Source organism: Lepidochelys kempii, chromosome 1 (genome assembly GCF_965140265.1).
Source record: "Lepidochelys kempii isolate rLepKem1 chromosome 1, rLepKem1.hap2, whole genome shotgun sequence".
Classification (NCBI taxonomy): Eukaryota; Metazoa; Chordata; order Testudines; family Cheloniidae; genus Lepidochelys; species Lepidochelys kempii.
Genome location: NC_133256.1, coordinates 26,915,204 through 26,930,875, shown reverse-complemented (window position 1 = coordinate 26,930,875; position 15,672 = coordinate 26,915,204). Strand labels below are relative to the sequence as shown.

Genomic DNA, 15,672 nt, shown 5'->3' with positions numbered 1-15,672 from the left:
CCTCATATGGTTCAAATTTATAGTGTAGATGGGAAGTTAGTTATGTTCTTATGCCCTGGACTGTCTCTGGATCAAATTTTCAAAACTGTCTAAATGACTTAGGCTCCTAAGTCTCAGTGAAAGTCAGTAAGGGACTTAAAGTCCCTTAATTATAACAACAATAATAATAGCACCTATGTCCTCTGTGTGGTTAAACTATGATTTAAGTTCATGTCTAAACTACAAATGGGAATATGGACCAGGGGATCACTGTGCAGACAGGGGCTTGTGGAAATCTAGAAATGCCAAATTCGCTTCCAGTCTGGGTCTTCTCATTTAATGACTTCAGTGGATTTACATTGGTGTAAGTGAAAGCAGAATAGAACCCTTAATCTTTTTAAGAAAGAAAAAAGAAATAAATGTTAACAGTCCACTCATTCATAAACCCCATTAATCTTTATACCAGATGGCTGTTCCCTTTCTTTGTATCTTTACTTCACTTCTCCTCCAAACTGTTTTCGCTCTCATTTGTTTTTGAAATCACAGTCCTTGGGTTGTAGAAACTGCTCAGTTGTTCAAATACTTTTTCCCCTTTTCTTTTATTAAGCCTTAATGACCCATCTTTCATAAGCAGTTTTTGCTAAGTTAATGGAAGAATATGCACGTTGCCTCTTAGAGAAAGCTGTTTTCTCTGTTGTAGGTTGGCTGACTTGTTAGTCCATTTCACAATTTGTTGTAACAGTAGTTTTTTCAGACTTCTTTGAATGGGAGTGAAGCATTCTGTAAACAATCATGACTTAGTGTACAAATTGGGACTGCATCAAAATGACTAGAAAAGAGACATCTGTTTTCTGACTGACATACATTACCATTGAAGTTGGCCCTAAATCTGAGTTCTTATAAACACGTCACCACTATGATTTCAACCCTTGTGCATTTTACTATTAATATTAAATATTCTGTATCGTTTCTTTCAGGCTATGACCAGGGCTAGAGCTCACAGATCTCATGAGGCTGCTCTTGCCTCTGGCTCTAGTGATGATGATCTTATGGATATTGGAATGTCAGAACAAAAAAACAATGATGATTCAGATGCTGGCACCTCTGCGTCATTCAGCAGAGGAAGAGGTCGAGGAAGGGGTCAGGCAAGAGGTGGAAGAGGGCAAATCTCAACATCCAGAGGAGCCTCTCGAAGGGGAAGAGGTCCATAGTTTCTTACATTCCTTGTATTGCAATTATTAGCAGTTTTCCCTTGTTTTAAAAAAAAAAAAAAAAAGGCCTTTTTTGTAATGCTCCCATGAAATGCCCTATTGGCTTGTTGTTTAATTAGGTTCCTGATGTAATAATCTTTTTATTGCCAGCGTTTTTGGCACCAGTTGCTGCAGTAACTTGCCACCTTACAAAGTTGAAATATTCAGGTTTTGACAAGAGGAAAAAATACCATGCTCCTATGCTGCAGTAGTTATCGCAGTTTCTTGGGGAAGCCCCATGAAGAGAGATGTATGTCTATTCTTTTCTATTAAAATTAGGCAATACCTCTGCTGGCTGGTGTTTGTATTATGATAGCTTCCAACATGGGCTAGGTGCTGACCATGTGCAGAAGGTAGTCACTTCCTCCAAGGGCTTGTAGAACCAGTAGTCCTTCCCAAGGCTTAGAAAACTTGTCTTAATCAGGGAAGTGGGAGGTCTTTTTTTTTTTAACCAAAAATATCAAACCACCTCCTGGTCTGGTTGTAATTGATTGTGCCCTTTAATGAGTCACACTCCTTGTTGTTAACACCTTTAATAATTTTTTTTTCTTTTTAAAGTATCCAATTCTGCAGATGGATCAGCTAGCCAAGACTCCCACTGACTTCAGTGGGCCCAGCATGTTTGTAGGGGGGGACTAGAAGATCTGACAGCAAGATCAAGGCCTATGAATTCAAATTAAGACTGGGCACTTCAAAAATAGATTGGTTATGGAAACCACTAATGGGAAAATGTGCCCAATATACTGTCAAGAAAGGGAATAAGTTTTTGGCCATGGGGTAGACACTATGTCAAAAGCTAAATCATGCTCTCATTTTTATCCACTTTCTAGGCGGAAGAGTATGAATTGTAATAAAGATGAGTGGTTTTTATTAAATTTCTTACTCGGCCCTCTAATATTCTTGTTGATTATTGGTATCAATCACTGCAATGTGTTGTATATGTTCTCTAGGCTCTTCCTTATAAACCATTAAAGAAATGAAAATGGGCTGTAAATATTACTGAATTGGTATTGCACTGAAAAAAGCAGTGTAGCTGGGGGTAGCCACCTGAGTACATACACAGAGTTTCTGGGGGTGGGAGGGGGGGTTGTACTCAGGCGGCTAGCCCAAGCCTCCAACAATGCTATCCCCGCAGTACAAACCCACCCAGACACCCTGGGTATGTATTCAGGTAGCTAGCCTGAGCTGCCACCTCTGCTATCGCCAGCTACGCTGATATTTTCTGCTCTCTAGTTCATGCAGAGCTAGTGAGTGTCTGTCTGTCTGATCTGGAAAGCACTTTCCTGGCTACAGTGTAGACGTACCCTTAGTTATGGATCTTTTGATGCTTGTTTTTTAGAATTTCATAATTAACAGAAAAAATACAGAGTGCTAAATATTGATTCTTTAAAAAAAAATTTTGTGTGTTTTTGTGTATTATCCTTACAGGAAACACTAGCCAAGAACAGTCTAATAGCAGTAGAAGTTACAAGCCTGTGTCTACTCCTACCAAGAATATGTCTATCATAGATGGTATGTTCAGAATAGTGTGTTATTTTCACATGCCCTCTAAAATTGCTATCACTTTGCAGAATGCCATAATGAAATTAAGAAGTTTATGATGCAACCTTTATTTCCAGTAGATAAAATTCAGCCATCACATGGAGCTTAGTTTGCCTGTTATTAAGTAGGGAGGTGAACTGTTAGTGAGGTTTAGTTCAGCTAACTTCTTTTCCTGCCCCATCTCTTACCTATTATTTTAAGAAGATTAATTAATGGGGTTAATTGGTCTGCCGCTCTCTACTTTACCAGCTGATGAGTTCAGGTTGTTTCAAGAACTTCCCCCTTCAGATGCAAAATGTATCCAGAAGAGTGTCTTTGTCGAATCCTCCCAAATTGTGTGACCCAAACTGATTGGCTAGTTCTGGATTTGTGATGAAGCCTTCTTTTAGAGAAGGGGACAAGCCTGGCATGGAGCGAGAGGTGTCTATTCAGGTCATGGTGGGTGAAACAAAATACTGTGAGAGAGTGAGCGTGACGCAAGTAATTTAGGAATCCAAAGGATGCAATTGCCACTAGGACCAGTGAGTGCATATAAGTAACACAGTTGGGCACTAACAGTAAGCAACAATTTTTGCAACAAAAGAATTTTTTGTAGAGACCATGACAGATAAAATGCTATGTTTAGAGACCCTGGGCTGGATCCTGCTCTCTGTTACATCAATATAAATCTGGAGTAACTTGATAAAGAAAATGGTAAACTTAGATTTACCCAGGGTCATTCAGATCATCATTGGCACCCCTTAGAAACAAAGTGCTATAAAACGCATTTTTCAGTTGCAGTTTTAAAAATTTTCTGTCTCGGGATCTCTGAAATTATTACACTGGGTTAGTAATCTTCAAAATCTCGTCATTAAAAAGTTTGGGATCCTATAAAAAAACCAATTTAAAATTGCAGACTCGCTGGCTTCTTTATGCAGATGTTAGTTTTTAAAGTCATCTTTTAAAATACATTAGCACCTGTCCTTATAAAACTTGATGCACAACCTCTGCATCTTGGAAGTATATTGGATTTATACTGTATTTTTTTTACTTATATTAATAAAAACTTTATTTTCAGTTTTCCCTTGTACCTCCTCTCTTGTGCTCACTTTATTATAAGTATTCAGTTGGAGTATATCATGTGGAACAGAAAAATTAATACCAGACATTCTGACATTATTATTATTTATTATTTATTACCACCTTCGTGCACATGAATGCAAATGAACCACTGTAGTCTCCAAAATTACCACTTTCAAAGTCTCTTTTAATTCAAGGATGTTTAACTCGATGATATCTGAAGATTAGCTGTGAAAAGAAGTGGCTGATAATTCATTAAAATATCCTTTGTCTCATCTGCATCACTTCCCAAGTAAAGGCTAGTTTCATTGTTTGAGCATCACTCAGAAATTAACTGGATTTTATAGGATCAGTTTAGCACAAAGTGAACCTATTCATTTTATTTGAAATTACTACTGATTTCCATTTTATATTTTAAACAGGACCACAGCACAAGTGGGGTTTTTTTATGGAGTCCTTTAGAATTTAATAATAGCGCTGCCCCCAATCCTGCAAGCTGATCCATGGGGCTGGGTGCTAATATCTTCCCGGAGTCCTAATGAAGTCAGTGGGGCTCTCAGTTATTATGGGCTTGCACAAGTGCATCACACTGTAGGATCAAGGTCTAGATTTCTTCTGAATTGCTGTCACAACTTGTGCATGTTTGAGTACTTTAGTCTAAAACTAATATTTTTAGGAAGTATTTTTTTTAAAAACTCCTATTTTGCAGACATATTAGACAACTTTCCATTGGCTAGGCAGTACATGCTAAAAATCTTTTAATAAACATCTAAGTTTCTTGTGAAAGTTATACATGCTCTTGGGTAAAAACATGACTGATTTTTGAAGTTGGTCATGTAAAAAATGGAAAATTTTAATTCTTTCCAGACTTGAAGTGCTGAAAATGTAGTCGCTCTTGAATTAACTGTATGACAGTGATAGAAAACTCTAACTTTTCGTAACAAGATGTTTTCATGTCTGTCTGATTTTTACTTTAGATAATTGGAACACCTTCAGAGGTCTGGCTCTGAGGCGGTCAAATTAAATTGTTAAATTAGAAATATAGTAGGAGAGCCAGCTGACAATAAAATGTTCTGCTGGCATGCATTGCTTAAGTACAGGCCACTTTAATTCTGGTGTATCTCGCTGTGGCAAATTGTTTTCCAGGAGCCACTGGAATAGCAGGCCTTACTGGAGATTTAGCTTATCAACATTGCACAGAAATTAAGAAACTTGCTTTTGCCACAGAGCCAAAGCATTGTTCAAAAACACAAATGACTTTTCTTGATAGAGCCAGTGTATTCAAATCCAGTTTAAAAGGCTGATTTGGGGCAACTTTTGAGAATTTAAAACTGTAGTGGATGCACTTAAAGACAGTAGTTTCTTAATTTGAAAACGAATCTGCCTATGAGTTGGGAATCCAAGCATGCACTTTGGCGAATAAGTTTTCAGAACAAAGCATTATTAATGTAGCAGTGTTGAACCCCTTCAAAACCTGAGTACTGTACCAGTGAGGCACTGCTCACAGATATCTGTAAAAGAATGCAGCAAGTTTTCTACTTGCAGTTTAAACAAGGCCAGGTTTATGATATCCCATGTAAAAGGTAGCAAGGCAAATTCATCACAATTCAATGAAAGTGACTAAGAAGAAGTCATTTGTTTTATGAGGTAGTTTTTGCATTTGTTTGATAAATAAAGAATGTTTCTCTTCTTTACTGAAAAGAAACCTCACTGAAAAGAAACCTCATACAATAAGTATGATTAAGAAATCAACATTTTTCTCGCAATTAACACATCACAGTATCCGAGATACTGCAGGTCTTGCCTATCCTAAGTACTGTATAGGAAGTACTGTATAGGAAGGGGGTTCCAAAGAGGATGGCTCTAGACTGTTCTCAATGGTAGCAGATGACAGAACGAGGAGTAATGGTCTCAAGTTGCAGTGGGGGAGGTTTAGATTGGATATTAGGAAAAACTTTTTCACTAAGAGGGTGGTGAAACACTGGAATGCGTTACCTAGGGAGGTGGTAGAATCTCCTTCCTTAGAGGTTTTTAAGGTCAGGCTTGACAAAGCCCTGGCTGGGATGATTTAACTGGGAATTGGGCCTGCTTCGAGCAGGGGGTTGGACTAGATGACCTTCTGAGGTCCCTTCCAACCCTGATATTCTATGATTCTATGATAAGACACTGCGGCATCTATTTATCTGGCTCTTTTCACATGAGCACCCTGTTCTTTCAGATACCACATTGGGTGGGGCAAAGGGAAACAAATGATTATTTCAGTTTTGTTGACGTGTGCTACAAGAATTAGAATAAAACTCTTGATTACTGAAAACGTGACTTAAAATAAGGCAAAAATATGTTAACTAGAAAAATTGGACTTCTCAAATTGTAATGTTAATATTAGACGATATGAACTAAATGTTAATTTAGTTTGTATTTGTGAATGTTTTATCTAACCAGTAGGATTATACTTTCCCCAGATAGAATAGGAAGCTTCTGATAACGTTAGGGAATTAATTCCTACGGGTTTTGCCTCCACTCACTACCTTGGGAAAATCACAACACTATTTTATCTGGAATGTTGTGGGAGAAATCATAAAAAGTAAACTATAGTAAGTCTGTGTACCATGCCTTTTTAGTCATACATTGTAGTAAAATACATACCAGTCAAAATGTGAAGGTGAGATCCTTGTGTGATAAGATGTGATCAGATAATGAATTGTGGTTAATTCAAGTGCCTTCCATATGATATGTTCTTATCTGTTTTATTTTAGCCTTTAAATCTGCCCGACAACAGCCCTCTCGGAATTCATCTGCTAAGAATTACTCAGAGGTGAGAAGGTATTTTGCATATGTGTACAGTTATACTACTACTGTGTTGTGTATAGCACTCTGAGGCTGTGTCTACGTTACAAACTTACGTCATCTCAGGTTACATCGGTATACAGCCACTGCAGTTAGTTCATCACTTGTGTGCATGCTTACTTGGCTCCTTGTGTCAGCAGTGCACATACCAACCAGGAGTTCTTGTATCGATGCAGAATGCAATGCACCATGGGTAGGTATCCCACTGTGCAACTTAGCAGTGCACTGTCTTCTAGGAAGTTTTGGCAATGCATGATGGAGCTGAAACAAGTCATGCAAGGGCAACTGGGAGCATGGGGTCAACTTCCTAGTTTGTAACGGTCTCCATCCGCTAATGTCATCTGTATCCCACAAACCCATGCAGCCTTTCTTGTTGTCTGCCATCTCCGACAGAAGCATGGAGCCTGCAAGATCTGTGCTGTTGTCATGAGCACTGCAAGTAGGATGCACGATCATACAGTATCTGCAGAGCTGCAAGGAATGAGACTATTTCTTGGAGGACAGATTGCTGTGGGACATAGTGAGAGCCAGTTCCATGTTGCTGGTGGCTTTCACGAAGCAGCTACAAATGGTGGAGTGCTGCTTCCAGGCAGAAGAAACAAGCACTGACTGGTGGGATTGCATCGTAATGCAGGCTTGGGATGATAAGCAGTGGCTGCAGAACTTTCAGATGTGCAAGGCCATATTCCTGGATCTGTGTGCTGAGCTCTCCTCAGGCCTCCAGCACAGGAACACCAAAATAAGAGCTGCACTGATAGTGGAGAAGCGAGTTGTGATCACACTGGAAACTTGCAATTCGCTACCAGTAAGTCAGGATTCAATTTGGAGTCAGGAAACCCACTGCTGGGGCCATATTCATGGAAGTGTGCAGGGCCATTAATCACCCCCTGCTATGCAGGACTGTGATTCTTGGCAATGTGCAATACATAGTGGATGGATTTTCAGCAATGGGGTTCCCGAACTATGCGGGGGCGAGAGATGGCACACAGGTCCCTATTTTGGCACGAGACCAACTTGCCACAGAGTACATCAACAGAAAGAGCTACTTTTCTATGGTTATGCAAGCTTCACCAACTGGGGGTGCTGGGGATGCTTCACCAACATCAGTGTGGGCTAGTCAGAGAAAGGTGCATGATGCTTGTATCTTTAAGAACACCGGACCGGAAACAGGGACTTTGTTTCCCAACTGAAAGATTATCATTGGCGATGTTGAAATGCCAATAGTGATCCTGAGCAACCCAGTTTACCCCTTGCTTCCCTGGCTCATGAAGCCGCACGCTGGCCACCTCAGCAGCACCAAGGAACGCTTCAACTACCATCTCAGCAGGTGCAGAATGACAGTTACGCGTGCATGTGCTGTTGGTCGTTTGAAGGGATGCTGGCATTATTTACTCACAAGATTGGACCTCAGAGAGAAAAATATCCCAATGGTCACAGCTGCCCACTGTTTCCTGAATAATAATGTGAATCGGTTTCCACTGGAGCGGATGTGGAGTGGCTATCTGCTGAATTTGAACAGCCAGATACAAGGGCTATTAAAAGAGCTCAACACAGAGCTATACGGCTCAAAGAGGCTTTGAAAGATCATTTTAACGGGTGAGCCAGAGTAGTGTGTGCTGTTTGTAGTGTGTGCTACCTGGCCCTTCTCTTTCGTGGTCTGAAAGGAATTGTATGGTGACTGCTGTACGTGTAGGGGTATAACATTGTCAGTACACCTGTTAATTTTGTTTGGGAATGATCTTATGAGTTGTGTGACATTGAGCAGTAATTGGTCACTTTCAAAACTGATGAGCACCAGTCAGCATATGTTGTGAACTAATAAAGATGAATTATGTTCCAAATAATAGAATTTTATTCTGTAACAAAATCAGTGACCCCCTCCCCTCCCACCAGGCAATTTTAAAAACAAACACATTAAAAACTTAATCAAATTTAATAAATTACGAGAACAGAACTTATGAGGGGAAAAGAATGTTCATGTCCATTTCAGCTGCACATACAATGACCTGTGAGAGCCATGATTAGTGTATTTGACGCTGTGACTGTCTTTACTCTCCCCCAGGGTGGAGGGTTAGGGGTAGTGGAGCAACCCCTGATGCCATGTTGAAGGGGAAGGGGTAGGCAGGTCCTGATTTTTGAGTTCTCAATGGGCTGCAGAGGGAGGTGAGCACAGGCTTGTTGAACCTGCAAGTCCACCAGAGTCTGCAGCATCTCTGCTTGCTGCCTGAGAAGCCCCGTTATGTCCTGGTGCCTCTCCCTCTCCTTTTCCTGCGCCCCTCTTTTCTCCTTTCTATCCTTCTCCGGGCTGTCCACAATGTTCACCCTTCAGACTCTCTGCTCTCAGTCCAGTGCAGCACTGGCTTGCAGGATCTCATTGAACATGTCATCCTGAGTCCTCTTTCTCCCCCACCCCACTCCCTTATCTGGCTCAGGTGTTCTGTGGGTATAGAGGGGGAAAACCTGAAAGCCGCAGTGGTAGCAGCTGCAGATAACACACACAGTTATCGTCAGTGTATTCACTACGGAAGGTGAAACATAAGATTCTGAACTCACTCCACTTGCACCTCTAAAATTTTAAGCACTACATTCTCACTTCCACTTGGGATTGCTTGTTCACAGCACCTGCCATGGTGAGCATGGCTTGCCAAGGGTTGGGGAAGTGCTGAGTTTCATGATTCTAGTAGTATAGGGCAATGTCACTGAATCCTGGCACTGTTTTCCATAGGCGGTAGTGGTTTTAGCTGATATCTCACTCCTGAGGGTAGCACAGGCAGAGAGAGCACAGCTGCTGCAGGCATCCTGAAGTCACCTGCCCCGTATGCTGCTAGCCTGTGTACTGCAATGGTGCCTGCAGAAATTATTGCTGAGTGGTGTGGGAAAGTGTCCTACCGTGGAGGAAGAATTAAGGCAGTGATCCCTAGAAATCTTTTGCAAGAGGACAGGAGAGTGCCTCCAGGAAAGTTTCATTGACGTTTCTCTGGAGGATTCACAGGACATCCCTGTGTACATAAACAAACTGCTTTGCCTTCCCCCCAAACTCTAAAGGGATAGCAGCACCCCCTCTGTTGGTCGTACCATGACCTCTTCTAGCACAAGAAAATTAAGGATAAGTCAAAAGATGTGTCCTGCTATTTTTGGGATGCATCCCTGTAATTTAAAATAGTTTAATTTAAATTTAAATTAAATATTAATTTAAAATAGTTTAATTTAAAATTAAACTGCACACTTACCCGACGTTGCTTCCCCTTCATCAGGCTTGCCCGTGCTTGACTCGCTGGACTGTGGTTGAGTCAAAAACAGGTCTTGGTTGGCTGCACAGCTGGATTCCCCCAGTTGCCTCTCCCCCATACTCTTCCTCCTCCTCTTATGACTCTGGCTTCTCAGATGTATCCACAGTGCTGGGAGGAGGGGGGATGCTTGGGTGTCTGCCAAGTGTGACGTGTAGCTTTTTGTAAAAGCAGTTGGTCTTTTGTTGGTCTCCCTGGCCTTCTGGTACGCTTGCCGGGGCTCCTTGACTTTCATGCGGTACTGCTGTTGGTCCCTGTCGGTTCTCTTCTGCATCCCCCAAGCAATCTGCTCGTAGATGTCAATGTTTCTGCAGCTGGTTCATAACTGTGCCTGCACAGCCTCTTCTCCCCACAGGCCCAGGAGATTTAATGTCTCCTGTCCACTTTAGGCTGGAGTGTAGCTGGTATGGTCAGCTGGGCAGCTGCACTCAACAATGGAGAGCTGCTAGGTGTGTTCACCAAGCCAGGCAGTCAGGAAAAGGAATTTCAAAAATGCATGAGGCTTCAAAGGGGAAGCAAGCTTCTGGCCTCCATAACCCCTGGGCATCAGAGTTCACAATGGTGACCAGAGTGGTCAATGTGGGGCATTGTGGGACAGCTGCTGCAGGACATTTGGTTGACATAAATAACCCAGTGTCTAAATTGATCTAAGTACATTGACCGTGACACTCTGCCACTTGGGGAGGTGGTATTAAGTTGGCGTAATGGAGCACTTGCATCGGTAGGAGCCAAACTTAAGCATAGACCCATACAAAGCTACGTCGACTTGTGTAGTGTAGATCAGCCCTGATTAACTCCCCTTTTCAAAATAAAGGCAAAATATACTAATTAAGGCCAAAATTTATTTCTTTACTACACCGTGTATAGCCAATGTGTGAGATCCATGGAAGGCCAGCAGGACAAATATTGTGACTGAACTGATTTGAGAACTTGAAAAGAAAATGGATCAATTTGCAAGTCAATAATTTGGACAACTTAATAACAGGTTTCAGAGTAGCAGCCGTGTTAGTCTGTATTCGCAAAAAGAAAAGGAGTACTTGTGGCACCTTAGAGACTAACAAATTTATTTGAGCATAAGCTTTCATGAGCTACAGCTCACTTCATCGGATGCATTCAGTGGAAAATACAGTGGGGAGATTTATAAACACAGGGAACATGAAACAATGGGTTTATCATACACACTGTAAGGAGAGTGATCACTTAAGATGAGCTAATACCAGCAGGAGAGCCGGGAGGGGGGAGAAAACCTTTTGTAGTGATAATCAAGGTGGGCCATTTCCAGCAGTTGACAAGAACATCTGAGGAACAGTGGGGGATGGTGGGGGGGAATAAACATGGGGAAATAGTTTTACTTTGTGTAAAGACCCATCCACTCCCAGTCTCTATTCAAGCCTAAGTTAATTGTATCCAGTTTGCAAATTAATTCCAATTCAGCCATCTCTCATTGGAGTCTGCCATGTACGTTGGTCAAACTGGACAGTCTCTACGTAAAAGAATAAATGGACACAAATCAGATATCAAGAATTATAACATTCATAAACCAGTCGGAGAACACTTCAGTCTCTCTGGTCACTCGATTACAGACCTAAAAGTCGCAATATTACAACAAAAAGACTTCAAAAACAGACTCCAACAAGAGACTGCTGAATTGGAATTAATTTGCAAACTGGATACAATTAACTTAGGCTTGAATAGAGACTGGGAGTGGATGGGTCATTACACAAAGTAAAACTATTTCCCCATGTTTATTCCCCCTCCCCACCCCCCACTGTTCCTCAGATGTTCTTGTCAACTGCTGGAAATGGCCCACCTTGATTATCACGACAAAAGGTTTTCTCTCTCCCCTCCCCCCCCCCCCCCCCCGGCTCTCCTGCTGGTATTAGCTCATCTTAAGTGATCACTCTCCTTACAGCGTGTATGGTAATGCCCATTGTTTCATGTTCTCTGTGTATATAAATCTCCCCACTGTATTTTCCACTGAATGCATCCGATGAAGTGAGCTGTAGCTCACAGAAGCTTATGCTCAAATAAATTTGTTAGTCTCTAAGATGCCACAAGTACTCCTTTTTTTTTAACTTAACAGTTATAAGCCTAGAGAGAGTCTCAGTCCCAGTCTGCCAGTCACTTTGCAAACTGTACAATCCAAGCCAGTAAAGCACTTAAGCACATGGTTAAGGTTAAGGATATGAGTAGTCCCTATGAAGTTTTTTTGTTTTATCCAGATTAAATTGTTTGACGTGTAGACACTCCAGAAAACACTAAACAAAGAGCGAAATAACTAGTGCACTGTAACTGTCACTACATGTTTCATCCCAAAAGAGTATGTAATGTACTACCTTCTGTAAAGTATTATTGTTTTTTCCAGGACATTATAGATGATGACTCTGATGTGGAAGAAGTTTCTTTTACTGCTGCTTCCAAAGTTACTCAAAGGTTGGTACAGTTATTTCAAAATGGCCAAAGAGCTGTTTGAGGATCTGGAGTGGTATGCATGAGTTGGGCCAAAGCACTATATGCCTCTGATTGTCAATAAAGATTTACATTAGCTGAAACTCACTTTTTAAAAGTCATAATTTAATATTTAATTAAAAATTTTCTCAACTGTTTTAAATAGAAAAATTAGCTTCTATGATGTAAGAGAATTTCATAGTGATTGAGAGAGGTTCAGCCCCCTTTTTTTTTCTTTTGAGACATTCAGCAACTAGTATTAGAAAATGTAGTTGAAGGACTTGAAAGTGCATGTTGCCATGATGGGAACAGACCATGTATATATTTTACCATTTTTTAAAGTATATTAATTACTAGCCAGATTTTCAGAAGTATTCAGTTCCCCCACTATATGCTCACATTTAGGCATCTGGCCAGACTTTTTAAAAAGGCCTTGGTACACAGCAGTTCCGGTTGTCTTCATTGAGAGTTGCTAAATACTTTTTAAAATCTGGTCACTTTCTTTAGGGATCCACCTGGGAGTGTATCTCTTCTGGAAATATAACCTCTATTGCTAACAACCAACAGACAATTGATTGCCACTTAACATCACTTCTGAATTCCTTCACTAAAACCTTATTTGTTATATGTTTTCAAAACTGATACATACACTTAACAGCAACCTGAGAACACCATGACCTGGATTAACAGGATAATAGGATCTACAAACAATATTTTTATTTAGGTGTGGTCTGGCCAAACAGAAAACTTAGAATGTCTGGTTCTGGTGCCATGCTCTGTGATGATCATTAAATATTTCCTGTTGTAACCCTTAAGGTTGTCAAGCACGTCTACATCCAGCAAAAGGAGCTCGCAAAGCCAAATAACTAGAGGGGTTGACTTTGAATCAGATGAGGTACAGTATGGTCTTCTCTTGTCCTAATTCTCACAACTTCATATTATCACTTTGCAAAATATTAAACTGATTAAAGGTATATTATCATCGTTTCAAAAAGGGAGGGGCACAAATGAGGGAACTAGTTAAACAGAAATTTAAAGGAAAAGTTACAAGGATAAAATGCTTGCAAACTGCATGGAAACTAGTTAAAGATACATAATAAAGGCTCAAACTAAATGTATGCCCCAAATAAAAATAAAAAAATCACCATGACTAAACAGCAGAGTAAAAAACATGGTTGGAAGCAAAAAGGCAGCCTTTAAAAATTCATAAAGGTCATATCCTGCAGAAATGGATCTGGGGGGTATAGTGGATCACAGTCTAAATATGAGTTAACAATCTAACACCATTGCAAAAAAAGCAAACATCATTCTGGGATGTAGCAGTAGGAGTGTGATAAGCAAAGCACATGAAGTACTTCTTCCACTCTACTCCACACTGATAAGGCCTCCACTTTGGTATTGTGTCCAGTTCTGGGTGCCACATTTCAGGAAGGATGTGGACAAATTGGAGAAAGTCCAGAGGAGAGCAACAAAAACGATTAAAGGTCTACAAAACATGACCTATAAGGGAAGATTGAAAAAATTGAGTTTGTTTAGTCTGGAGAAAAGACTGAGAGGGAACTTGTTAACTTTTCCAATACATAAAATGTTATTGTATGGAAGAGGGTGAAAAATTGTTCTCCATAACCTCTGAGAATAGGGCAAGAAGAAATGGGCTTAACCTGCAGTAAGAGAGGTTTAGGTTGGACATTAGGAAAACCTTCCTAACTGTCAAGGTAGTTAAGCACTGGAACAAAATGCCTAGAGAGGTTGTGGAATCTCCATTACTGGAGGTTTTTAAGAACAGGTTAGACAAACACCTGTCAGGAATTGTCTAGTTATTACTGAGTTGTGCCTTGAGTGCAGACGACTGGACTAGATGTCCTATTGAGGTCCCTTCCAGTCCTACGCTTATGATTCTATGAAATATGAAATTGCACAGCTACTAACTAGGGTATGTAATCTATCACTTAAAACAGCCTCTGTGTCAGAAGGCTGGAGAGTAGCTAATATAATGGTGACTTTAAAAAAAAAAAAAAGGCTTACTGGTTTATAATTGCCAAGATTGCCTTTGCAGCCTTACTTCAGAACCAGGCAAACTGGTTGAGACTATGGTAAAGAACAAAATTATTAGATTCATAAATAAACATGACATGGTGGCAAAGAATCAAGATGGCTTTTGTAAAGAGAAATCATGTCTCACCAATCTGTTAGAATTCTTTGAGGTTGTCAACAAGAATGTGGACAAGAGTGTTCCAATGCATATAGTGTATTTGGACTTTCAGAAAGCCTCTGACAAGGTGCTTCACCAAAGGCCCTTAAATAAAGTAAGCAATCATGGGATAAGATGGAGGCTCCTCTCCTAGATCAGTAACTGGTTAAAAGATAGGAAACAAAGAGTAGGAATAAATAGTCAGTCTTCACAATGGAGAGAGGTTAATAGTGCCCTCCCACGCCCTGCAAGGATCTGAACTGGGACCTGGACTCTTCAACATATTCATAAATGATCTGGAAAAGGTGGAGAGCAGTGAGGTCACAAAATTTACAAACAACGCAAAATTACTCAAGATAGTGAAGTCCAAAACTGACAGCGAAGAGTTACAAAGGGATCTCACTAAACTGAGTGGCTTGGCAACAAAATAGTGTGTTAAGTGCAGAGTGTACTGCACATTGGAAAAAATAATCCCAACTATATATACAAAATGATAGTATCTAAATGAGCTGTTACCACTCAAGAAATAAATCTTGGAGACCTTGTGGATAGTTGTCTGAAAACATCTGTGCAGCAGCAATCAAAAAAGCTTACAGAACATTAGGAACCATTAGGAAAGGGATAGTAATATGACAGAAAATATCATAATGCCACTATATAAATCCAGGTACAGCTGCCCTTTGAATACTATGTGCAATTCTGGTCACCCCATCTAAAAAAAAAAAGATGTTAGAACTGGAAAAAGTACAGAAAAGGGCAACAAAAATGATTAAAGGTGTGGAACAGCACTCATTTGAGAAGAGATTGAAAAGACTGGGACCGTTCAGCTTGGAAGAGAGATGACTAAATGGGGATATGAAAGAGGTTTATAAAATCATGACTGGTGTTAAGAAAGGGAATAAAGAAGTATTTACCCCTTCACATAACTCAAGAACCATGGGTCATCCGATGAAATTCATAGGACGCAGATTTAAAAGAAACAAAAGGAAGTACTTCTTCACACAACCTGTCTACCTGTTCTTTTTGCCATGGGATGTTGTGAAGGCCAAAAGTATAACTGTATTAAAGA

The 15,672-nt window shown here is 40.4% G+C and overlaps 1 protein-coding gene across 1 annotated transcript in view; it reads left to right on the top strand.

Moving 5' to 3' along the window:
* The window catches only part of MRE11 (MRE11 homolog, double strand break repair nuclease), a 50,034-nt gene that overhangs the window by 30,834 nt on the left and 3,528 nt on the right, over window positions 1-15,672 (top strand). Inside the window, exons 14-18 of the mRNA XM_073337399.1 lie at window positions 957-1,182; window positions 2,658-2,741; window positions 6,587-6,645; window positions 12,330-12,397; window positions 13,229-13,307. Of these exons, the coding sequence (XP_073193500.1) occupies window positions 957-1,182; window positions 2,658-2,741; window positions 6,587-6,645; window positions 12,330-12,397; window positions 13,229-13,307 (516 nt within the window). The remainder of the gene's footprint in view (window positions 1-956; window positions 1,183-2,657; window positions 2,742-6,586; window positions 6,646-12,329; window positions 12,398-13,228; window positions 13,308-15,672) is intronic.